Source organism: Suncus etruscus, chromosome 1 (genome assembly GCF_024139225.1).
Source record: "Suncus etruscus isolate mSunEtr1 chromosome 1, mSunEtr1.pri.cur, whole genome shotgun sequence".
Lineage (NCBI taxonomy): Eukaryota > Metazoa > Chordata > Mammalia > Eulipotyphla > Soricidae > Suncus > Suncus etruscus.
The window spans coordinates 166,836,790-166,863,373 of record NC_064848.1 but is presented as its reverse complement, the minus strand read 5'-3'; the positions used below and the strand labels follow the sequence as shown (position 1 = coordinate 166,863,373).

Sequence of the window (26,584 nt, the reverse complement as noted above, 5' to 3'; positions counted from 1 at the left end):
CCTGCGGGCCGCAGGAGGCAAAGTCGGGGTGATCCTTGAGTGCAAAGTCAGTAGTAAGCCTTGAACATTGGGGATTGACCCAAACAACTAAAACAAAACAAAACAAAAAAAGATTCCTCTGGGGCAGGGCCACAAAATGTTGTACGGAGGGCCACAAACTGCCCACGGGCCGTGAGTTTGAGACCCCTGCCCTAGACACATTCTTCAAAGATTATTCCAACCTCAGAACAGTTAAGTATTTTCTTCCCATCATTGAACTTGTCCTACACAATTCACCTTGGAAGAAACTGCCAGTAAACAAATGTCATGCTTCAGGGAGTGATTTTGGATGGGAAGGAATTAGCAGAGTACTAACACAAGCTGATTTTTTAAAAAAAATTTTGTTGTGGTCAAAGTGAACTGCAAATCTTTCACAGTAATATTTAAGGCTCATAATAATAATAATATATTATTATAATAATGAATGAGGGGCATTCCCACCACCAGTGTTGTCCTCCCTCCATCCCTGTTCCCAACATGTATACCACATCTCCCTCCTTTATCCCCCCCGCCCCCCCCCCCCCCGTAATGCTAGTGCAGTTGTTCCCCTCTTGTACAGCTTGTTGTAGATTGGGTATCGATTCTGTTGTCAATGACTTTGGATTTGGTATTCAAGTCTGATCATTTTTTATTTTCACCAAATGAACATATGACTGTCTGGTCTTAGTACCATTCATTTCCCCCCTCCAATTATGAGGCTGATCAAGATGATTCCAGTAATGTGGCTCTTTTGGAGATATAAGAAAAGATATGGGAGGAGTCCGTCTAGGTGTTATAAATATCCAATTGGAAGAAGAAAGGGAAAAAAGAAAAAGGTAACAAAACAAAACAAGACAAGTTTTTCTGTTTTGGAGGCTAGCTTTCACTGGCATGGGGTGTGGGGAGGCCTCAGGCTGAAGGCCTTCTGCCTAGCTTGAAGGGTGCTGGGAGAACAGGGAGTCTCCCAACCATCTACATTCTTCTTCCTCCCGGACTTCAGCTACGTGCCTGGATGCTGGCCCAGGTAGCCAGAGAGGTGGATGCCAGGGAGGACTCTAAAGGGGACCCCAGGCCTACCCCAACCCCCACTCAGCACAAGTGGGGAGGGTTTGGGGAGGAAAGAGGTGGGCATATTTCTGGCTTCCGGTTCTATACCAAATCCTTTTCTGTTCTGGAGGCTAGCTTTCACTGGCATGGGATGTGGGGAGGCCCTAGGCCAGGGGTCTTAAACTCACGGGCCCACGGGCCGTTTCTGGCCCTCTGTACAACATTTTGTGGCCCTGCCCTAGAGGAATCTTTTTTTGTTTTGTTTTGTTTTAGTTGTTTGGGTCACACACCCCCAATGTTCAAGGCTTACTACTGACTTTGCACTCAAGGATCACCCCAACTTTGCCTCCTGCGGCCTGCAGGTAAATTGAGTTTGAGACCCCCTGCCCTAAGCCAAGGCCATCTCCCCTCTTCTTCCTCCTGGACTCCAGGGTCATTCCTGAGTGCTGGCAGCCAGAGAGGTGGGTGCCAGGAAGGACTCTAAAGGGGACCCCAGACCTACCCCAGCCCCCACCCAGCACAAGAGGGTTGGGCTGGGGCAGTCACCGGCAACATTTTTTCTCACCCCTCTCCATTTTCAAAAGCACGGAAGCTAGTGCCCCCGCACGAATAATATAAATCCATAGGATTTCCTATGATTAATGTATGTTTTATATATGCATAATGTCCATCTTGTAGTCTGCCCTTGCCCACCACCCTACAAGCTCATGTCTAGTTCTTCACCCCCAACCATCATTACTCCACATTTAGCCCTTCTTACCTTCAGTTCTTGGCTCCTCAAGAAGCAGATCATTGGGGCTGGAGAGATAGCATGGAGGTAAGGTGTTTGCCTTGCATGCAGAAGGATGGTGGTTCTAATGCCGGCATCCTATATGGTGGTTCGAGCCTGCCAGGAACGATTTCTGAGTGTAGAGCCAGGAGTAACCCCTGAGCACTGCCGGGTGTGTCCCAAAAACCCAAACCCCCCCCAAAAAAAGAAGCAGATCATTATCCCCACACAAAGCCAGCTGCCAAACTGCACCCTAAGTGATAAGATAGACTCTCAGCCTGAGAAGTTCCCAATACACTGTTGCTATTGAACTATTCTCAGAGGTCTCCTTTCCTCCTTCTTCCTTCATTGTGGACCTTTGCTTGCTAAGAGACTCGGTTTCTGAGCAGTCATGACTCAAGGATTTTTCCTGATATGGGACTATCACCAACTGGTTATCAGACTGCACAGGCTAAATCAAAGACCAAAGTGATGCACTGGATTTAACACACCCCCAACTATTTCAAATGATATAAAAGGGACACATATATATCTTTTGAATATCTTATATGTATTCCCTTAACAGTTATAACCCTTACTGAATATTCTCTTATACAGTGACAATTTTCCCCACTGTTTTGTCTGTTCTTCTCTTTGTGATCTATTCAATAAGGAATTCTGGTAGAAGAGTCCCTAGATTTAGAGCTTATGTTAGAACCAAGTTACAGGGATTGTTGGACTTGTTCCAGCGGTCCCCATATGCACCAAAAACACCATGTGGCATTGTTCTTCTTTTGCATAGGCACATTAAAATGGGAAAATACTATATATACAAACAAGTTCTTATCTAATAGAGATAGGAACACACAAATCTTGTAATGCAGTGGGACCTTACACCCTGAACATTGTCATAATGACCTGGCTCAGGCCTCAGAAGAACAGGTATTGTCCATTCACCCCTGAACCAGGGATGCCATCTATGAAACAACCACAGTTGTCTATAAAATCACCTGGAAGCAATCCTCTACCAGGGAAGACCCTACCGCTGCCCCAGCATAGAGCCACTCCAAAGAGAGTTCCCTTAACACCCAAAACACTTAACAACAACAACCTGCTTTTAGGGCAGGGCTCTCTGCATTGCCCACTAATTGTGAGGTGAAACTAGAGGACGCTCTACATCATCCTGACTTTGATGTAAGATATGCACAGATTCCAGGATCTTTAACTACAGAAACCTGACACCAACAACTGCGACTGTGCTGAAAAAAAAAAAAACGTTTATTGGCACAACAAATAATGACTTGGGTCAGCCTAGTATGCCTGGAGCCTAGAGTTGGTCTTATGCCAGAAAATCTCTGGGGTAAGGTCTCGTACTCAGGCCAAGGCTTTTCCTTTCCATGTCCCCCATATTTTGCTGTGCCTATGCAAACAACAATTGCCACTCTAACACTATTTTTACTATACTTCTTTAACTCTTATCCTGAAAGAAAGAAAGAAAGAAAGAAAGAAAGAAAGAAAGAAAGAAAGAAAGAAAGAAAGAAAGAAAGAAAGAAAGAAAGAAAGAGAGAGAGAGAGAGAGAGAGAGAGAGAGGGAGGGAGGGAGGGAGGGAGGGAGGGAGGGAGGGAGGGAGGGAGGGAGGGAGGGAGGAAGGAAGGAAGGAAGGAAGGAAGGAAGGAAGGAAGGAAGGAAGGAAGGAAGGAAGGAAGGAAGGAGAGGGAGGAAGGAGAGGGAGGAAGGAGAGGGAGGGAGAGAAGAAAAGCTTATTAAACCTTCTGCTAGGCCTTTAATGAGTTAACTGGTGAGTCAATGATTTTCAAAAATATACTTGCTACTAAACCTTTTCTTTTTCTTCCATCTCGTTAGTTTTTCTATTTTTAATAGCTTTGTCTTTGTTCTTCCTGAAACAAATGTATTATGATCAATTGTGTCAACTATGTGATATATTTTCTTTAAATAAATTTTAAAAAATTAAAAAAACAAGACAAGACAAAAAAACAATAAGGGAGTAACAATAATACAAAAAGAATAAAAAAATAATAGACCAAAAACCAAAACCATCAGCTATGAAGAAACAAAAAAAAAATAAAAAATAAAAAACCAGACCAGCAACTTTTCAAAAAAGGGTTGTGCTGGGCCTGGAGAGATAGCATAGAAGTAAAATGTTTGCCTTGCATGCAGAAGGATGGTGGTTCTAATCTCGGCATCCCATATGGTCCCCCGAGCCTGCCAGGAGCAATTTCTGAGCATACAGCCAGGTGTAATCCCTGAGCGCTGCTGGGTGTGACCCAAAAATCAAAAAAAAAATTTTTTTTAAATAAAAAAAGGAGGGTTGTGCTTCCTTTTTCTTTTTTTTGCATAGGCATGGTAAATATTGGGGAAATTAGAATGGGAATTCCCTTGGCCTTATGAGATACAGGGTTTCTCCACCCTTGAAGCATACTACCATGGGAACAACTAACTACAGGCTCCATACTTACTCATTTACACACCCCAAGGTTTTAGTCTCCATGTGATTGAACAGCAACCATCCAACCCAGAACCCCAGATCCCAGACCTGGAACCGACACAGGTCCCAGCAATAGCACCAGGAACCAAACTCCTCCTGGTGAAACTCCGAATACCGTCCCTGCACCAACTTGCACTAGTTTTAACATGACATCGGGACAGGAGGAAAAGGCAACAACTTGAGCTAAGAGAGGGCTGCCCTATCTTATCACCTAACGGTATGATGCAATCGGGAGACATGTCATCCTTTGCCCTAAGCAAAAACCAAAATTGCTATTTACAGAAGACTGACTTTGACAAACATGGTCTTGACAGAACCTGTCAAGGGACCAATGAGGAAGTTCCTAAAGTAGGCCTCAGCCTAGGATTTGTACAAAAACCAAGATCTCTAATCCCAGAGGTCTGACTTTGACAACTGTGACAGAGCAGAACTTCTGGAACTTCTATCCCAGGCTTTCTCCAAGGATCTGAGTAAAAAACCAAGTCCACTAATTACAGAAGACTGATTACAACAACAGTGATGGAACAGAACTCCTAGAACCACAAGCTGATTTTGAAGTAGAGCATCCTTTCTCCCTCTTTGCCTTCTTTTTTTTTTTTTTTTTTTTTTGCTTTCACCTCTTTGTTCAGAGTTTGTTCCAAAATGTGTTCAGAGGACACTTATGTTCTAGGGATCAAACCCATGCCTCCTGCGTGTGCTGTCTTTGAGCTGTCTCTCAGGTACCCCTTTCCTTAGCTTTTTACTGTGTGGTGGTGAGGTGTTGGGGTTAGAACCTAGGGCCTCAACCACTAGAGACATGCTTTATACTGCTTACTGAGCCACACTCCTGCCATGTCTTTCCTCTGTTTTTGCTACTGTTACTCCTAACAGAAATTAATAGTTCTTTTCTCTGCTGTTCAGTCTAACTATATTTTTCTCTCAGCCAGATGAGCTTCATTTAACTCAGTGTAGTCTTTCTGTTCTGGCCTTGATGGGGAAACAAAAAATTAATAAGAGGAGATCTGGGTGGATTTCATGCCTTTTTCTCTTAGTCTCAAATTCTTCGGTTGGTTTTAGTGTTTATTGTTTGTTTTTCAAACCAAGGACTTTACACCTGTGTGTGCTCTACCACTGCACTCTCCTTTTAAACTCTGTTTTCTTAAGAAATTCTGTGTAGATGACATTGCATTTTATCTGCCACAAATTTTATCATAAAAACTAGAACAGGGCAATAGATGGTATTTCAGAGAATGAACCTTCAGATTAGACTAGACTAATTAGATTAGATTGGTTTGAGTCCTTTTTCTGAAGATTACTAGCTATACATAATTCAGGACTAATAATTACATTTCTGAACTCCTCTGTCACTTTAGGGAGTGAAATATAGTTCCTACTTCATAGTACATTTTGCAAAGAATTAGTGGAGTACTAAAAGCACTTAACTAGGGCCAGAAAAAATACTACAACAGGCAGGGAGCTTGCTTTGCACATGGCCAAACCCAAGTTCAGTCCCCAGCACTGGTCATTCGTGTCCCACCAAGAGTGGTTCCAGAATGCAGAGTCAAGAGTAAGCCATGAAGACTTCTTGGTGTCGTTCCCCCCCCCCACACACACACACACACAGCAAAACAAGTATTTAGCTCAGTGCTTACCATACAGTATACATCTAGTCAAGTTAGCTATTTCCTCTAACTTGAGAATTGAGCAAGTGATTTTATGAAAGAAACAAATAGTTGTTCTTCACTTGTATTCTGATAAAGTCTGAGTAACTTCACTGTCAAAGGATGATCTTGTATCATTTTGATATCAAGCAGCTAGTTACTCTTTGTCTTTAGATCAAGAGAGAATATATTTGTTTGTCTCTTTAATATCAGTTGAGTTTTTTTGGATTTGTGTTTAGCAAAGACTAACATATTAATCAGATGCATATAATACAAAGAACTTACTGAAGAGTTTCTGTTCCTGAACCAGACTATAGAAAACTCAGGAAGTAGATGAAACTTTTTTATATGTTTTTAATTAGGGAGAGTTCCTGTGGCTGTTTTCTATTTTGTTTTGTTTTTTTAATTTTAATTTTAATTGGAGACTAATTCTATCAATGGAATCTCCAGGCATCTATTTCAGAAAGGCCAATATTATATAAGTGAATCTCTTACTTGCTATTCCGGCAACATATATTCAGCTTTCACCTGCATCTTTGAGCATGTGATTAAATTTAAATTTAGTTTCCTTCATATGAAAATAATACATTTTATTTTCAAGATGAGGGACCAGAGCGACTGTACAGAGATTAAGAAATTTGCCTTGGGGCCGGAGAGATAGCATGGCGGTAAGGCTTTTGCCTTTCATGCAGAAGGTCATCGGTTCAAATCCCGGCATCCCATATGGTCCCCCGTGCTTGCCAGGAGTGATTTCTGAGCATGGAGCCAGGAGTAACTTCTGAGCACTGCCAGGTGTGACCCAAAAAGAAAAAGAAGAAAAAAAAAAAAAGAAATTTGCCTTGCATGCAATTGACCCCAGTTCTATCCCAGGTATCACCTATGGTCTCTTGAGCAGAGTAAGGACTAACTAATCTCTAAGCACAGTCAGGTATAACTTCAAACTCACAACCTTCCCTCTGTTCCCAATTTTTGTTTCAAGTTGATTTGATTTACCTAAACTGGTGCTTGTTAGTTTTGTGTTTTGTTTTATTTTGTTTTTCCCTATTTTATTGATACTGTGATCAGTCCCATCTTTGGTTGCATTTATAGAACTTGGACTTATTTTAGTGCTGACCAGGAATTTTTATTCCTGTATGCTACTTTCCTGGTATCTGGGGTTATAGAGAAGAAAATCATAATCCAGACACACCAAGTAAAGAGGATCAATTTTTATTATAGCATCTAGACTGCATCTGCCATGACTCTGAGTGAGAATTTACTACACCTGAGTAGCAATCTTCTCTCTAACTATATCTGCTGTGCATTTTGATGTATCATAAAAGTTTATCAAGATTTGTGTTAACAATTCAAATAGAAAGGCTTCTTTTCAGGGGTCCAAAGAGATAGCACAGAGGGTAAGTTGTTTGCTTCAATGGGTTCATTCCCGGCACTGCATATAGTCTACCAAATATGGCCATGTGTAATTCCTGAACACATCTGGGTATAGCCTCTCTCTCTCTTTCTCTATCTCTCTTGTGTTTGGGGGATCATGCTTGGTAGTACTTTAGGGACAGATGTGGCATTGAAGATCGGACCTGTATACAGGATAAGTACCGAAATTCCTAGGGTGCTGTAAGTTAACCGGAGGCCCTTCTATCCTCCTTGCAATATGCAAGTTCTATATAGGAGGGAAGGAGGGAGGGAAGGAGAGAGAGAGAGAGAGAGAGAGAGAGAGAGAGAGAGAGAGAGAGAGAGAGAGGGAGGGAGGGAGGGAGGGAGGGAGGGAGGGGGAGAGGGAGAGGGGGGAGGGGGGAGAGGGGAGAGGGGAAGAGAAGAGGGGAAGAGAGGAGAGACAAACAGACCGTACCCGTTGAAGATCGAGGGCTACTGCCCTGACTTTGTACTTGGAAGTTGCTCCCAATAATGCTCACTCAGGGAACTACACCATGCCAAGAAGCAAACGTAAGCTGTAAGTCTAAGTCACAGTTGTATCAACAGAACTTCAAAACCAGGAAGTTAGTTTTTTTAACTAGTGTTACTCAAAGAGAAAAATGCTTCTGTCTTACAAAAGGGGTGACTGAAGTATGCTTGGTTTTTAAAAAGCATTCAACAATATATACTTGAAGTTTTATAAGTGTAGAGACCACTTTGCCAGAAATCAAAGTGCTCACAGCCTAATGATATGTAATATACTTGTCCTTAATTTAAAGCATTTTCACTTAGCAGACAGTTGCTGTGTTGGCAGAACTGTGAATTTCATTTCCTGTCTGTGGTGTACCCTGTTCATCCTGTCACTTAAACATTTTGTTTTTGGTTGTTCCCGTAATATGAGTAAAACAAAATGACCCACAGCATGGTGACATGTGCATACCACGAATGTAACAAGAGAAAAGACTTGTGCAACAGAACATAATGCTTTATTTAAAGATGAAAACAAAACATAATAAAGGTAGTACCTCTGAACAGCATGCACTGTTTTTTCTTCTTTGTGGTGCAGGGAATCAAACCTGGGACATTTGATCTGCCACTAACTTGCATCTATGAATTCTTAAGTTTGTTTTCAGAGTCATATTTTTCTTTTCTGTTTAGCAATTCCCCCCTCAAAATTTTTATCAGTTTTATTCTGCCTGATTAAAAAGATACAGCAGTTAACAACATTGTTATGTACATTATATCCAGTGTTGTTTGACAATGTATTGATGGTCTGTTGATATGATAATTTAGGTATTTTTCATTTTCTGTGCCTAGCTTTTAGTAATTATATTTTGAATGACCTATCCATATGAGTAATTTCCTATTGCTGTCTTATCCATAACATATCAGGGGAATTTCATGGAGGGATAATTTTATGGAGGGAAAATTTTTGTAGGTTAAACATAGCTTACTTTGTGCTAGTCCTTTTCAATTCACATGAAAATTAAAGTAAACCTTTGATTAATACTTGACTGAGATGTTATGTATTTTATTTTGTATGTGTATGTATTTTCATCAGGTATTTTTCTGGGCACTTTGAGTCTGTTATTACTTTTTGTTTATTGGTCGGTTAGGCTACACCCTGTAGTGTTCAGAGGCTATTTCTGCCTCTGTGGTAAGAAGTGATTCTTGCTCAGGGAACTGTCCCAGATGTGGTTCCAGGGATCAAACCAAGGCCATGGCTTCCACAGTTGCCAACTGTTATTAGTAACTATAGTTTGCATTTGAGTGTCTGATAGTACAGCAGGGTAGGATACTTGCCTGTACAATCTATATTTTTATTCTATATTACTACAACCTCATTTTATTAGTCATTTTATTTGTTATTTCGTTCCCTTCCTATTTACCCAAGTAAGATGAAACAGAGCCAAAGCCAGGGAGATGGCTCAGAGGGTTGGAATACAAACTGTGCGTGCAGGAGACCTGGATTTGAATCCCAGCACTGTATACAATCTCAAGAGCAACAAGTTAGGAATAACTCTTCACCTCCAGAAGTACCTAGTGTGACACTCCACAAAAAAATGAAAAAACTGGGCCAGAGAGATAGCACAGCAGCAGGGCATTTGCCTTGCAAGCAGTCGATCCAGGATGGATGGTGGTTTGAATCCCAGCATCCCATATGATCCCCTGTGCCTGCCAGGAGCGATTTCTGAGCAATAAGCCAGGAGTAACCGTGAGCACCACTGGGTGTGACCCCCCAAAAAAATAAAGAAAAGAAAAACCAAAGAAAGCAAATAAGTAATAAAATAATTAATAAAGGAGTCAGATTCAAACCCAGTGAGTTTAATTCTAGAGCCTTATCTCTATATGCTATTACTAAGTAATTTTTATATCTTTTTAAATTTTATTCAGAAAAATTGTCTGGAATACTATGAGAAATCAGGATTCATTTCTTTTTCCTTTAGTTTTGGGCCACACCTGCAGGTGCTTAGGGCCTACTCTTGTCTATGCCTGAGGGGTCACTCCTGATGGTGCTGGAGAACCATGCAGTGCCAGAAATCAAACCCAAGCCTCCTACATGCAAAGTTTGTGCTCCAGTCTTTTGAGTTATTTCCCTAATCTACTAGATCTCTGCTACTTCTTACTAGAGAGAATAAAGGAGAGGTTGGGGTTTAAATAACATAGGGCTAATAAAATGCAGTTGCTATGAGAAGATATAGATTATTATGGACCAGAAGATGGCTCAAAGGATGCGAGCTCATGCTTCACCTACAGGAGCCTGGCTCCAGTTTTGCTTTATGCCATGAATTTGGGTATTAGAATAGGGAGGAAAGATTGGTTAAGGTAGTTAGCTATCCATCTCACTTTTATTTCCTTCCTCAAATCACTTTCTTCTGCCTTTCTTTGTAGCATCAGCGAGAGCTTTCTAACTGTCAAAGGTGCTGCCCTTTTTCTGCCACGGGGCAATGGCTCATCCACTCCAAGAATCAACCACAGACGCAACAAGCATGCAGGTAAAATTCTATTTACACAGTTCCTTTATAACTATTTATTTTATTCTGAAAAGCCCTCTACCTGGGGCCAGAGCGAGTAAGGTGTTTGCTTTGCACTAAGCCTACCTGGGCTCGATCCTGAGCATATGATCCCCTGAGCCTGGCAGAGGTGATTTCTGAATGCAGAGCCAGGAGTAACCCCTGAGCACTGCCAGGTGTGGCCCAAACCCTCCCTCCCCCCAAAAAAAAGAAAGAAAAGAAAAAAGAAAAGCTCCCTGCTTGTTTCTCTACCTGTTCTATAATAGTGCAAAAAGTATCGCACCTGATATTACCAGTTTTCTTTCACTGTCATAAACTATTGTTCTGGGATGACTAGCTTTATGCCTGTCTTCTAACAACCCTGTTTATGTCATTGGAGAGATAAAACTCAACTTGAGGCTGATAATTGCAGCAATCCTGGTCAGTGCTATATGGAGAGTGGTAGTTGTCACAAATTAGAGTTACTAGAAAAGAGCAAAGAAAATCACAAACTATTAATGTGTTGTGCAAAATTGAAAGCCAGAAATGCATGATCCCTTTGAATAAAAAGTTAAATTCTGTTTCTTTCTAGAGAATCTTAGCCATTCTAAAGGCTGTTCTTTTTTGTGCCAGAGATTAAATCCTGAGTTTCAATATATACCAGCACTCACCCTTCCACAAACTACAGCTTTAACTCTTGTTCAGGCCTTCAACTGGCTATTAGCACCTCAGAATTATAATTCATTTCATTGAGCAAAGTACCAAACTCTTCAACTGTGAACTTTTTCACTTATTTACTTGGGAGAGAGCACATTGAGAAATGCTTGAAGCTACCCCCTGGCTCAGTACTTGGTTACTCGGTTACTCCCAGTACCTTTGGGGACAATGTAGAACTGAAATTTAAATGAGGGTCAACCACTGGTGAGGCAAGTGCCTTAACCCATGTACTGTCTCACTGAGACTCCATGAAAATGTTGAAAGAGCAAAAGGGAGAAGCACTTTTGAAAACTAGCTTTGTATTTACTTGCTAAAATTTTTCTCTCCAAAACTCACTGATAGTGAGTTGGAAAGGGAAAAATTCTTCTCCAAAAACTGGCTATACAGAGTTAAATAGACTCAGCTAAACTTTGTAATTCTGGTATGGGATTTATCACTTAAAGCAAAAGGTGATAAATTATTGGTTTAAATTCAGTTTATTTGATTAAGATGCTGGGCAAATTGTTTTATGGCATGTAATAGAGATCATTGGCCTTTAAAAGTTTGTAAAGGTCCTTGATGCACTCTTTTTTGTTTGTTTGTTCGTTTTGGGAACATACCTGGTGACACTTAGGGGTTACTTCTGGCTATGCACTCAGAAATTGCTCCTGGCTTGGGGGGACCATATGGGACACCTGGGGATGGAACTTCGGTTCATCTTAGGCTAGCACGGACAAGGCAGGTGCCTTACCACTTGCACCACTGCTCTGGCCCTCTTTTTTTTTTTTCTTTTTTTTCTTTTCTTTTTTCTTTTTCCAATTTTGTGCCATACCTGCAAGCACTCAGGGATCACTCCTGGTGGAATTGGGGACCATATGGGGTGCTGGGGATCAAAACCTGGTCAGCCACATGCAAGGCAGGTAGGTGTCCCACCCACTGTACTATCTTTCCAGCCCCTGAACATTTTTCTTTTTTTTGTTTTTTTTTTAAATATATTTTTTATTTAAGTAACATGATCATAGTTGGGTTATAGTCATAACCAGAACACCCCCCTTCACCAGTGTAACATTACTCCCTCCCCCCTTCCCATCCCCTGCCTGTATTCGAGACAGGCATTCTACTATAGTTATTTGTTTTTAAGTTCAGTAAGTTATATATTTTTTCTTAAAGGATAAGAGTAAAAACACATAATAAAAGTGTGATAGTGGCAATTGCCATTGTTTGCATAGGTCCAGAAAAATGGGGAAAATGGAAAAAAATCCTTGACCTGATTACAAAAAGGCCTCACCACAGAAGTTTATTGGCATAAGACCGACTCTGGGTTCCAGGCATACCAGTCCATCCAACTCGAGTCATTCTCAAGGTCCCGGCCCTGAACATTTTTCTACAAATTTTCACACTCAACTGTCATGCTTTTATTGGATCTTGTGCACTTATCTCTTTCCATACTAAAAGCAAAGCCAATTTCAACACAAACTGAATAGTTCGATTTGTGGTCCAGACTAGACAGATGAGGTAGTGTTAGTGTAGATGCAGTACACAAAGCCACACACACACAAAGCTCACAAAGCTTCACTTAAGCTGGAACTGCCTTGGCTGAGCTCACAGTAACTAAAAGATGGCAGAATCAAGAGCTCACTATGTCTTATTGTGCTTCCTTATATTCTCTTTCTCTCACTTTCTCTGTCTCTTTCTCTCTCTCTGCTTTTTGTGTTGTTATTGTTGTTTGGGGTTCACACCTATTTGTGTTTAGGGCCTAGATTTTGATATTTATCTTCAGTCTTGCAAATTCTTTGCAAGATCAGTGCTACTTGCTAGGCTTTCCATGGAAATTTGCATTTCATTCATTGTGTTTTTTCCTATCCAAGGGTTTATTAAAATAGCTTTTATTTATTATTAAAATAGTCCTTTAGTGTACAATTATTATTAGTGTACAATTTATTATTTCATTAATGTTTTCTGTTAGAGTGCATTTGCTGTCTTGGTGTTTTTCATAGTTATTTTATATTCACTATTAGAATTCCCATTTTAGTTTATTTACATTGATTTCTTTTTTTTTTTTTTTCTTTCCTGGATTTGGGCCTACACCCAGCAATGCTCAGAGATTATTCCTGATTCTATACTCAGAAATTACTCCTGTCAGTGCTCATGTGACCATATGGAATACCACTTATTAAACTCAAGTCAGCCACATGCAAATCAAGCACCATACCTACTATACCATTGTTCAAGCCCCCTATTTAGATTGATATCTGAAGATTTTTATTTTTCATTCATTTTGTCAGAGGATTTAATTTGGGGGTGATTACTTTTTTTTTTTCCAGTAGGAGAGTTTAGAGATTTAATTTTTTTAGAGATTAGTTATTTTTAGGTAAGATGTGTTTGCCTTGCATTCAGCTTTGAATCGGCTTTGACTCCTAGACACTCCATTTGGTCCCCTGAGCAAGCCAGCAATAATTCCTGAGTGCAGAACCAGGAGTTAACCCCTGAGCATTGGTAGGCATGATAAAAAAGAAAGAAAAAAATTCTGGGCCACAACCCTTATTTCCCCCCATCTTCCCATGTAGGTGCAGCTCATGACATGAAGCTCACCACATAGAGTGATTAGTGCAGTTAGAGAAATAACTACATCATAACAATGTGAATGAGTGAGGGAAATAGAAAGCCTGTCTCAAGTACAGGTGTGGGTGGGGTGGGGAGTAGATAGATCTGGGAAATTGGTGGTGGGAATCTTGCACTGGTGAAGGGGGGTGTTCTTTACATGACTGTTATCATACAACTACAATCATGTTTATAATCACGGTGTTTAAATAAAGATAATTTAAAAAAAAATTCTGGACCAAAGCAACAGCACACCCAACTCCTAGCTGACCCAGGTTCTAGACCTGGGTTCGATCCCTAGTATCCCTGCCAGAAGTGATTTCTGAGCACAGAGCTAGGAATAACCCCAGAACAATGCTGGGTGTAGCCCCCCAAAAAAAAATTCAAAAAAAAAATTTCTTGGAAGGTCAGCCTGGGAGACCCAAGAGAGATGACTCCAAGAGCTGGAACACATGTTTTGCATGTGGGAACTGGGTTCCATACCTAGCATTGCATGGTTCCCTGAATACTGCCAGAAGAGACCCCTGAGCACAGAGCTAGGAATAACCCCAGAATAACTGGAATGTATGGTTCCTTTCCCCGAATTAAAAAAATCTGGGAGCTGAAGCAATAGCACAGCAGGTAGGGTGTTTGCCATGCACGTGGCCAACCCGGGTTTAATCCCCAACATCCCATATGGTCACCCAAGCCTGCTAGGTATAATTTCTCAGCACAGAGCCAGGAGTAACATCTGAATCCAGCAGAGTGTGGCCCAAAAATGAACAAACAAAGCAATAAAAAATCCATGTCTGCATCCATTCTCCTGTAATCTAACCTTGAAAGGTAAACACAAAATCATAGTCCAAGATCCCTCCTCCAGGCAAAGCTGCAATATCTTAATGCTACAATGAAACTTCAATCTCCAAGAAGAAAAGGACTAGGAACTCCCCTTTGCCATGCTAGTTAGTGCCTCCGGAAATCATTAGAATTCAATGTCTATTCACGGCATCTAGCTTCAAAACTACCTGATCTTCTCTTCTGAAGGAGCTCCCTTGAATCTTGGAAACTGGAGTCCTTCCTCTCCCTCTGCTTGATCTATAGCACTTTTATGCTGTGCTCTGGCACTAGCCCCGACATTCTAATTTCATACTTCCAATTCTGCCACTACTTTCGACTTTGGCACCCCTTCTTCAAAAGTACATGTGCACACACTGATCAGATTCCTGCAGTTACAATCTGAAATAATTTGCACAAGATATTTGACTAATTTCTGGTTGTGCTTCAAGGACATTTTTATTTTTCATGATGCAGTTTATTTTCCAGGGTTTCCAGTCATATTCACTTCTCTAAAATGGTATAGGTTGGTAAATCTAAAGCAGCATTTTTCAATCACTGTGCCACGGCACACTAGTGTGCGTGAGATATGGTCTGGTGTGCCGTGGGGAAAATTCCAAGTTCATCCGTAACCTGTGGCTTCGGCTCACATGTAGACAAATCATTAAGTTCTAATGATTTATTTCATAATAAAATAATTATAAAATAATTTCTTTGTGTTTATTTGATTCCTATTTAAGAGAATTACTTTATATATATATTCAATATAGGCACAAAGTTAAATTCTTTTAACATTTTCTAATGCTGGTGTGCCTCATGAATTATTTTTCATGAAAAAAGTGTGCCTTTGCACAAAAAGATTGAAGAACACTGCTCTAAAGGAGCCTGTCACAGAAAACTCATAAAACTAGAGACATAGGGAAAAGTTGATTGCACTGCTGAAGTGTGAAGCAGTGTGCTATCAAGATTCCTGGCTTTTTTGCTTCTATATATATAATGAAATATAATTTACATAGCTTATGATTTACCTAGTTTGCCCATTTTAATATATAATAGTAATTTTTAGTATATTCAGCATTGTACAACCATCATAAAGGTTAATTTTTAAATCGTTCCATAGTACAATTATTTTCAGCCATTGGTCCATGGACTGACACTGGTTTGCAGATGTAGAAACATTAAAAACCCTGGTCTGGGCCCAGAGCAACAGTACATTGATAAGGCACTTGCCTTGCATATAGTCAACCCAGATTCAATTCATGGTCTGGTCCCAGAGCTCGCCAGGAATATACAGAGCTAGGAGTAACCCCTGAGCACTGCTGGGAGTAGCCCAAAACAAACAAATAGAATTAACCACTAGTCTGGTCCTGAATAACAGTACAGCAGCTGACCTGGGTCTATCCCCCATACTATATATGACCCAACCCCAGCCTTCCAGGAGTAAGCCCTCTGCACGTCCAGGTGTAGCTCAAAAAACCCAACATATATATATATATATATATATATATATATATGTAGTTGCATTTTGCAACTATATCCAGCAGTGTTCAGATCTTATCCCTGGCTCTAATCAGGAATCACTTCTGGTGGTACTCAAGGGGACTTTATGTAGTACTAAAGATCAATTTGAGGGGCCAGAGCAGTGGTGCAGTGGTAGGGCGTTTGCCTTGCACGTGGCTGACCCAGGATGGACCACGGTTCGATCCCCCCGGCGTCCCATACGGTCTCTCAAACCAGGAGTGATTTCTGAGCATATAGCCAGGAGTAACCCCTGAGCATCACCGGGTATGACCCAAAATCAAAAAAAAAAAAAAAAAAAAGATCAATTTGGGATTGACCACATGCAAGGCAAACCCTTTAGTCCCTATATCAGACCCTTCATTTCTTCTTTTTTTATTTTTAGTTATAACACCATGTTTTACAAAGTTGTTCACAATGCAGTTGTTTCAGGTATGGAACTTCTCCCAACAAATTTGCTGTGTTCCTATAGGGCTGTCAATACTATGCTATTTAGAGGAATTGTTATGCAGCTGTACACTCACTCCAGGAGCAGTAAAGCTCTTTATATGGCAGAGGAGACTAGTTATGGCAGCTGCTGGCCCTATTCAAAAAGGAGAGGAATCTGCTCTCCCCCATCTGAGAAGATCATAGAATTTTCAGCCCAGAGATTAACCTACCTGGGATGGTTTACCAAACCATCTCTCTGTCTCCGAGTTTTTCTAATTTTTGACAGTAAAAAATGCTGCTATGGGCTAGTGGGTAGAACATTTTGCCTTGCATGCAGCTGACCTGGATTCAATCCCCACCTGGTCCCACAATCCCTGCCAGGAGTGATCCTTGAGCACTGCTATGTTGTGGCCCAAAAACAAAGCTAAGGGACAGGAGCGATAGCACAGCAGTAAGGTGTTTGCCTTGCACGCGGCCAACACAGGACAGACCCCAGTTCAAATCCCAGCATCCCATATGATCCCCTGAGCCTGCCTGGTATGACTTCGGAGCACAGAACCAGGAATAACTCCTGAGCGCTGCTGGATGTGATCCAAAAAACAAACAAAAAAAAAAGCTAAAATGCTGCTGTGAATATCTGTGTGCAAGTTTTTTGTCAAGTTATAATTTTATTTTAAACGTTTTATTCAGATGAGCTCACAATAATTCTTGCACATGAAACAAACTATGTCTGTAAGTCTGAAATACAGTAGAATGGATCTGACTACATATAATAACTCCTTTTAAATTAAAAATCTTGAAATATTTTTCAGTAATGGAATATTTCAAAAGCCAAAAGTGAAAAGAGGCAAAGAGGTGGGATGATAAGAAAAGGAATGGAATTCATGGGGGTGAAGAGGATTTAAACTTGCTGACCATGAGGTCAAAAACACCTGTTTGCCAACCTACATATTTTTCCCTCTTTTTTCTTTGCCATTCCTGTTCTGGAGAGAAATTATGGATGTAAATTTCAAGATTAGACACTGAAAATCATGGTTATGTGGCTTTGTCAGTCACTTTAGACTGCTTAGGAGTGAACTTTAATAAACAGAATTGAAGTATTTGGGGATTTTGATAATCATTTTTATTGGGTTTTTTGTTTTTTTGTTTGGTGTTTTTTTTTTTTTTTTTTTTTGGTCACACTCGGTGGTGCTCAGGGGTCAATCCTGGCTTTCCGCTCAGAAATCACCCCTGGCAGGCTCCGGTGACCATATGGGATGCTGGATTCAAACCACCGTCTGTCCTGGGTCGGCTGCATGCAAGGCAAACACTGCTATCTCTCCGGCCCTGGTAATCATCATTTATATCAAGCAGCACATTGACTAGGCAAAAGCACTGATTTCCTGAAAAGTGCAAGGACTATGATACAAAGAAATTTTAATTTAATGTTTTGGGGATTTTTGTTTGTTTGTTTTTGTTTAATTTGGTTTTGGGATCACACGCAGTGTGGCTCATGGCTCTGAACTCATGGGTCATTTCTGACAGTCTCAAGGGGCTTGAGGTCAGCTGCATGCCAGGCAATCTTAACCCACTGTACTATCTTTCCAGTCTCTCTAAGTTTTTGTATGGTTCTGTTTTTAAGTTATTTTTATTTTTGAAATTGGTAGTGATACAGATAGGTTACTTGCCTATCTCACACTGACCTAGATTGATTGCTGGCACCCTTATCGTCCCTACAACCTCAAAAGGAGTGATCACAGAAAACAAGAGCACCCTGAGCACCACCAAATGTGGCCCAAAAATTAAAAAAAGGAAGATGTCCTTAGACTAAAGAGATGACTCAACAGTTTGATTACATGTTTTGCATTTAGGAAGCCGAGGTTCCATCCCCATCTTCACCAATAACCAAAATATAGTGCTGGATATAATATTTCAAGCACTGCCAATATCTGGTGCTGTCAGCAAAAAAAAAATAATACAAGTAAAATTATATAAGAATATATATATATATATATATATATATATGCCTTAGCATTCAGTGTTGCTAAGGTTTTTTATTTGTTTGTTTCTTTACTTTGTTGATTGCTTGGTTGTCAAAGCAATATTCATTGGCTACTCCCAGGATACTCCCAGCTCTATGTTCCAGAGTTGCTCTCTATGATGCTCAATGAACCTGTTGGTGCCAGAACTCGAGCCTCCAGCATGCAGAGCATATGTTCTACCTTTTGAACTCTCTCTCTTCAGCCCTGTTCTCATTTTAATATCACTAATATGGAAATCAAAGCTATTGACTTCTAAAGTTAAATGCAAAACAGTTTTACAATTACAAGCATAAGAATGGCAAAATGGTTAGCTTTCTTAAAGTTAGGAATAATTCTAACGGTATATCACACACCCCATTTTCAAGATTCTACCTTCAGTTGCTGTCTTTAGTGAGCCTGAAAAAAGCCAGTGCCATCTCTGCCTATCATTCATCACCATTGCTATCATCAGCATAATATAAATCTGAGATTGATTTTATAAACAAAATTGGTGTACTTTCATAGGCAAATCCAAGCAAATTTTAGTGTAGTATATAGATATAAAGTGAATGTATTGGAATGAAGTCTGTCATTCTCTTTCCATTCAAAAATAAATCTGGAGGTCAGGAGATAGTCCAGTAGGTAGGACACATGCTTTAGAGACCCTTGAGGACCATCAGGTAAATACCCTCAGTACTATGTAACTCCAGTATTACAGGTCCTGAGCAGCATCGCCTTTTCATGACCTTGACATTGTCTTGAATTGCCTTTGACTGCCCAGTAGACCAATAATTATCAGTGAAGCCATAAGACCTGAGCATCCTTGGGAGTTCACCACCACAAAAAAAATTAAAAGAATGGGCAAAACATATTAAGTCATTCTCCTAATTTCTCTGTCTACTTGAAAATCCTTCAGTGAGGGACCAGACAGCAGGTAGGGCATTTGCATTGCATGTGGCTGACTTGTGTTCAATCCCCAACATCACATATTCTTCCCTGAGACATGTCAGGAATAAGCCCCAAGTACAGCCAAAAAGTAAAGCCTTTAAAAAAGAAATTCTTTAGTGAACTAGAACTTTCTTTTGTATTGTTTTGTTTTGCTTTTTGGGGGGGTTCACATCCAGCAATACTTAAGGATTACTCCTGGCTCTGTGTTCAGGAATTACTCCCTGGTAGTGTTCAGAAGAGCTATGGAGTGCCTGGGATTAAACTTGATCCTATGTTAACTGCATGCAAAGCACACTCCCTAACCACTGTATTATTGGCCCAGCTATATATGTAATATTAAGGCAGAAGAAATCTCCTTATTGATAATGCAATAAAGAATAAATATCTTTTACTTTATAAATTTCAGGTGATCTCCAACAGCATCTTCAAGCAATGTTCATATTACTTCGTCCAGAAGACAATATCAGACTGGTAAGTTAGTGGAATAATTTTAATTCTTTTGTTTGTTTGGGCTTTTAATTTTTGGACCACAACTAGTGATTCTCGGGCTACTTTTGGGAGAGTGTGGAGTACTGGAATCAAAATCAGGACTCCTGTATATAAAGCTGTGCTTCAGCCTTGGGACATCACTTTTGTTATAAGACTTAAGATAATTCATTCTAAGTAATGCTTTCTTTTTTTTGTTTGTTTTGTTTCGGTTTTGGTTTTTGGGTCACACCCGGCTGTGCTCAGGGGTTACTCCTGGCTGTCTGCTCAGAAATAGCTCCTGGCAGGCATGGGGGACCATATTGGATGCCAGGATTTGAACAAACCACCTTAGGTCCTGGGTTGGCTGCTTGCAAGGCAAACGCCGCTGTGCTATCTCTCCAGCATCAGTAACGCTTTCTTATGTCCTAATGCAAAACTGGAACAATTGGAATAGGAAAAGAATGACAGGAGCTGGAATGATTGTAGGGTAGGGCTCTTGCCTTGCATGTGGCTATGGTCCCTCAAGCACTATCAGGATTTATTCTTCTGTGCAGAGCTAGAAATAACCCCTGGTTATCTGGTGTGGCCAAAAACAAACAAACAAACAAAAATATATTTCCCATATTTCCCTAAGATCTAAAATATTATATCATAATTAGTGATATGAACTAATATAAAATGCTTTGATAGTTCAAGGTTACTGATAAGCAACAGTGAATGTTATTGACCATAATAGTATATAGTGCTCATAAAAAAAGAACAAGACTTAGGGGCCGCTAGCGCTAGCCAAGGAAGGACCGAGGTTCCGCGCTTAGCCAGGAGTAACCCCTGAGCATCAAGCGGGTGTGGCACGAAGGAAAAAAAAAATAGAACAAGACTTCAAGGCTTGGTATAGTTGAGGAAGATGTTAGTTAACAGTAGAACTTGATCTAAGTCTTGAAAGATATTGAGATTTTGATTGGCAGAAAGAAGTCACATTTTAGATGACATGACTAGGACAAAGAATACATATAAGGCAGATATATATATACACTGTTCTCAGAGTCAGGAGTGGTCTCAGGTTTTTATTAACCACATTGTGTTAAATAAGAAGCTTAGCCAGTCTGTTTCTTCATCTCATTTCAACGGCTCAAAGTTGAGATAATCGTATGGACATGAAAACACAGATTAAGGGCTGGAGTGGTAGTACAGCAGATAGGTAGGGCACTTGCCTTGAATGTGCCCAATCTGGGTTGGTTTGTTAGTTTGTTGATTTTGATTTTGTTTTGTGTCCATGCCCAGAAATGCTCAAGGTTTACTCCTTAGCCGTGGATTTAGAAATCACTCCTGGCAGTGCTCAAGGGACAATATGGGGTGGTGGGGATCAAATCTGGGTCAGCTGCATGAAAAGTGCCTTACACTATCTCTCTGCTCCAAAAAGAGATTTTATACCCAAACCTTAGATGGTCTCCCAAGTCCTGCTAAGATTGATCTTCAGTGCTGAGCCAGGAGTAAGCACTGAGGATTGCTGGATATGACCACCCTGCAACCCTCTACCCAGAAAAAAATTTCAGGTTTGGGGCTCATTTTTTTTTTTTGAGGGTTGAGTTTTAAGCCACATCCAGTAATGTTCAGGGGTTACTTTTGACTCTTCACTCTGAAATTACTCCTGACAGTGCTCAGGGGACCTTTTGAGATGCCAGAGATTGAACCCAGGTCAGCCTCCAGCAAGGCAAGTGCCCTACCTATTTCAGTATATCTCTCCAGCTCTGGGGCTTGTCTTTTTTTTTTCTTTTCTTAGTATGAATTTGTATATTTTTATTAATATATTTATTTAAGCATCATGATTACAAACAAGTTTATAGTTAGGTTTCAGTCATTAAAAAGTATACCCCCTCTTCACAGTCAATTTAACTGATGAGGTGAAAGATCTATATACAAAGAAAACAAAAAAACACTGCTTCAAGAAATGAAAGGGGGGGCCTGAGTGGTGGCACTAGAGGTAAGGCCTTGCGAGTGCTAGTCTAGGATAGACCCACAGTTTGATCCCCCGCGGACCATATGGTCCTCCCAAGCCAGGGGCAAGATTTCTGAGTGCATAGCCAGGAGTAACCCCTGAGCATCACCAAGTGTGGCCCAAAAACCAAAAAAAAAAAATTGTTTTTTCTAGGAGTCAGAGAGGTAATTCAGAGGGTACATATTTTGAATGCAAGAGGTTCATTTAATTCCAGAAACTATAGAATCATCCAAGTACCACCAACCATTGAGCACTGCCAGGTGTGACCTCAAAATCAAAAGTAATAACAGATAGTAAAATAGGGACTGGAGTGATAATACAGCAATAGGGTGTTTGCGTTGCACGGACTGACCAGGATGGACCTCGGCTCAATGCCCGGCATCCTCCAAGCCAGGAGCAATTTCTGAGTGCATAGCCAAGAGTAACCCCTGAACATCACCGGGTGTGGCCCAAAAACATATAGTAAAATAAAAATCTTAAATTTTAAGCACTCAGATCTTATTCTCACAAGGCAAAACTTGGCTAACATTGGTAGGAGAGACTTTGGTAATGCCTAGGTTCTTAATTTTCCATAATCCCACATACTCTATTATTTTCTGGACACTAGAGCCAAGTTTCTCTTCATTTATCATTATTCTTTCATTGTCAGTTATCTTATAGTAGAACTTCTGTTTGTATTTAAAATAGTCTATCTTGGGGCTGGAGAGATAGCATGGAGGTAATGTGTTTGCCTCGCATGCAGAAGGACAGTGGTTCGAATCCCGGCATCCCAATATGGTCCCCCAAGCATGCCAGGAGTGATTTCTGAGCATGGAGCCAGGAGTAGTCCCTGAGCACTGCTGGGTGTGACCCAAAAACCAAAAAAAAAAAAAAAGTAAAATAGTGTAGCTCTTGTTTCTATTTATCTGGCCTACCAAAATACCCACAAGGAATACATCTGTCTAGTCTGTCAGTAGTGAAACATTGCAGAAGGTACAAAAGGTTCCTCAGAAACTAACATAGAATGGAAGAGAAGAGGCAGCCATCTTAAATCAGGGTGGCCCACTGGGAATTACTACAATAATTCAAGTCTGTGGTGCAGACTTTAATTTTGGATTTCAAGATGCAGATTAACTGGAAAGGATTTTGATCGTTTTTCTTAGAGGACAGGATCATTTGGGCCATATACTGGTGTTCATTGACTCTATACTCAAGGTATGTGGTGCTGGGGATTTGAACCTGAATCAGTAGGATGCAAGGTTAAGCAATCTTTGCAATAGATTACAGTACAATAGTAATCTTTACCCCTATGCTATATCTCCAGCCCCTCTGTCTCAAACTTTACTTGGTCATAAATAGTGTGCTTTGTTTTTTTTGTTTTGGAGCCACACCCACTTGTGCACTTAGGGCTTACTCCTGACATATGGTACTCAGGGAACCATATGTAGTACTGGGGATTCATACTAGAGTCAGCAGGATACAAGGCAGTTTCTTAATTCCTATACTAGCTTTTCAGCTCATCATAATTATTTGTTTTGTTAGTTTTGGGGTCATTCCCAATGGTACTCATGCATTATTCCTAACAGTGTTTAGGGGATCATAGAGGCTGGAGCAATAGTACAGTTTTTAGAGTATTTGCCTTACATGCAGCCAACCTGAGTTTGATCACCGGCACCCCAACACTGCCAGTAGTAATTCCTGAGTGCAGAGCCAGGAGTAACCACTGAGCAGCACTGGGTGGCAAAAAAATAATGATAACAAAATAAGCTGAGGTCAGTTGCCTCCAAGACAAGCATCTTAATACTTGTAGTATCTCCCCACCCTTTATAATTATTTTATGACCTAATACAGAAGTAGTGTTAACTTCATGTAAAATTTAAATTATTTTAATGAAAAATAATATAAATTAATTTACTTACTATATTAATGTAAAATGTATTATTTTTAATAGAGGTGATACCTGATATTTCAGGATTAGGTGGAGGCATGCATTGCAAAGGATCAAACTCAGGGACACACACACACACAGAACATGTGCTCTACCCCTGTAGCTTTTTTTCTCCTCTGTCCATATATGTTGATTTACTTCTGACACACACTATAAATTAACAACTAGGAGTATAGTTCTTAAGAATTTATTATTGTATATTTTTGAAGCTTTATCATTAGAGTACATCACAGTCACAGTTAAAACTTCATTAAACTGCTATTTGTAAGACTCTTCTCAGGGAATTTGGTACTCTGCCACAGGCTTTGGGTTTTTTGTGTTTCCTCTTATGTGCAGGTGGGAAGCTGAGCCACACCCAGCAGTACTCAGAGGTTATTCTTGGCTTAGTGCCCAGGAATGATTCCTGGCTATGTTAAAGTGACCATATGCAGTGTGCAGAATTTGAACCAGTGTCAGCAGTAGGCAAAGCAAATGCAGGAATTTGGTCCACACCCATCAGTGCTCAGTGTGCAACATGGCAGTACTAACCCCTGTATTAATTCTTTGGCCCCAGGTCACATAATTTGATTTGGGAAAAGGAGACCGTGATAATTTGCCTTTATTTTTTTTTTTTTTAGGACATGCCTACAATACTGGGGGACTGTGCAATGCTAAAAATGGGACTTGAAATTACACATGCCAAAGCATGTGCTCTTGCTCTTTGAGCCATCACCCTACTAAAGTAATTTGCACTTTTCATGATTTTTTAAGTGTTGCTGATACTACTGGTCCAATATCAAATTTTGGAAACAGTTCCTCTAAAACTGATATAAATAGTTAATTGCAGATAACAGATGTCCAATAGTTGTTTGGTGATAGTTTCCCAAATGGTTTGGTTTGGTAGAGGTAAAGCTGATCTGTCATCACTCATCTTTCTCATTGCTAACCTCTAAATGTTAAAATAATTTGGCCAGAGTTGGACCACACCTAGTGGTGCTTGGGCTTTATGCTGGCTTTATGCACCCAGCAGGTTAATCACATGCACGGTGAAAGCCTTAATCTCTCTACAATCTCTCCAACCCCAAATGTTAAAAAATTAATTTTAGCCACAGGAGATTAGCTGGATGCATTAGGAATAGATTATGAAGGCAGAATTGAACAATTAGTTTGTTTTCTTTCCCTGGCAAAAAAGAATCCAGGATGATTTGCAGCTTTAGTTGCTTTGCTTTTGTAAAATATAAATTCAGAAAATGTAACTGGTGCCTCTGAATTAATTTAGAATTCAAATGACAAGCCATTTTACAGTTGTTTTGAATTGTTACAAACACATACTCATTATGTTTCAGATTATTGAGTGAGTCATCTTGAAGAAAATGAGTGAATACATTGTATGACTTTGGACAAATTAGCACTTTTCTAACTGAAAAGGGCATTTGTAAATGCAAAGCAAAGCTTTTTGTTTTGAGTTAAATTTGGAATGCTAAAACTCTCATTCTGGGGCTGTACATAAGGTTAAAAGTTTGATAGTCAACTGAAAGTCCTCTCTATCATTTTAACAATCCAACAACAAAGGCAGCAAACCCTTCATTTTGCTTTGAAAATAAGTCTAGGGCCCAGAGAGATAGAACAGCGGCGTTTGCCTTGCTAGCAGCCGATCCAGGACCAAAGGTGGTTGGTTCAAATCCCAGTGTCCCATATGGTCCCCCGTGCCTGCCAGGAGCTATTTCTGAGCAGACAGCCAGGAGTAACCCCTGAGCACTGCCGGGTATGGCCCATAAAACAAAAAAACAAAAAAAAAAATTCCCACATAAATATAAATATGAGGAAAGTTCCTGATTTCTTAATCTACTTTCCAAACATATATTTATAATATGATAGAGAATTTTTTCTAAGTATTATTAATGTTGGTTGGTAACTATATATAAAGAGCTTGAATCAAGGAAAAATTGGTTTAGACTTCTTTTCTTTTCTTTTCTTTTTTTTTTTTTTTTTTTTGGTTTTTGGTTTTTGGGCCATACCCAGCGATGCTCAGGGGTTACTCCTGGCAGGCACGGGGGACCATATGGGACACCGGGATTCGAACCAACCACCTTTGGTCCTGGATCCGCTGATTGCAAGGCAAAAACCGCTGTGCTGTGTTATGTCTCCGGGCCCAGGAATTTTTTTTTTTGGTGGGGAAGGATGCTGTTCTTAGGTTCTCAAGGACTTGGGCTGTACTCCTAGAGCTAACCTCCCAGGCTATACTCAGTGATCCACTTGCAGGCCATTTGATGCCAGGGATCAAAACAGATCCTCCTGCCCTGACAATTCACTAAATTCACTAGTGTTGAGTTTTGTTTGGTTTTTATGTAGAGGTTTGATTCACACCCATTGGTGCTCTATGTGCTCTTTGGCAGTTCTAAAAGGACCACATGCTCCCTAGATAGTCATATTAATCCCTGTTCAATCTCTCTAGCCCTGTTCACAAATGTTCTTGTTTGTTTTGTTTTTGGTCCATACCCAACTATGCTCAGAGCTTACTCCTGAGCATGGAAGTGCTCAAGAATCCTCCTAGCACATATCAGATGTTTTTGTATTGGTGATCAAACGCAGGTGGGCTGTGTGCAAGACAAATTCCCTACCTGTTCTTCTCTTTTTCTCTCTGGACTCCTTTAACTAAATAGAGCTGAAATGTTAATAAGGAGTGTGGAAGGAGGGAATTTTTGAGTAATTTGCAATAGAGTTTTTTAAATGAGGTTTTTATTTGTTTTTGTTTTTTTGGGGGGGGGGGTTTGGGCCATACCCGGTAATGCTCAGGGGTTACTCCTGGCTATGTGCTCAGAAGTTGCTCCTGGCTTGGGGGACCA

General features: G+C 40.3%; 1 protein-coding gene across 2 annotated transcripts in view; it reads left to right on the top strand.

Annotated features, from left to right (window-relative positions):
• Positions 1–26,584, top strand: part of SSH2 (slingshot protein phosphatase 2) — a 312,357-nt gene that overhangs the window by 203,434 nt on the left and 82,339 nt on the right. For both annotated transcript variants that reach the window (XM_049771246.1, XM_049771239.1), the window contains 2 exons: positions 10,263–10,366; positions 19,775–19,839. In XM_049771246.1, the coding sequence (XP_049627203.1) occupies positions 10,263–10,366; positions 19,775–19,839 (169 nt within the window). The remainder of the gene's footprint in view (positions 1–10,262; positions 10,367–19,774; positions 19,840–26,584) is intronic.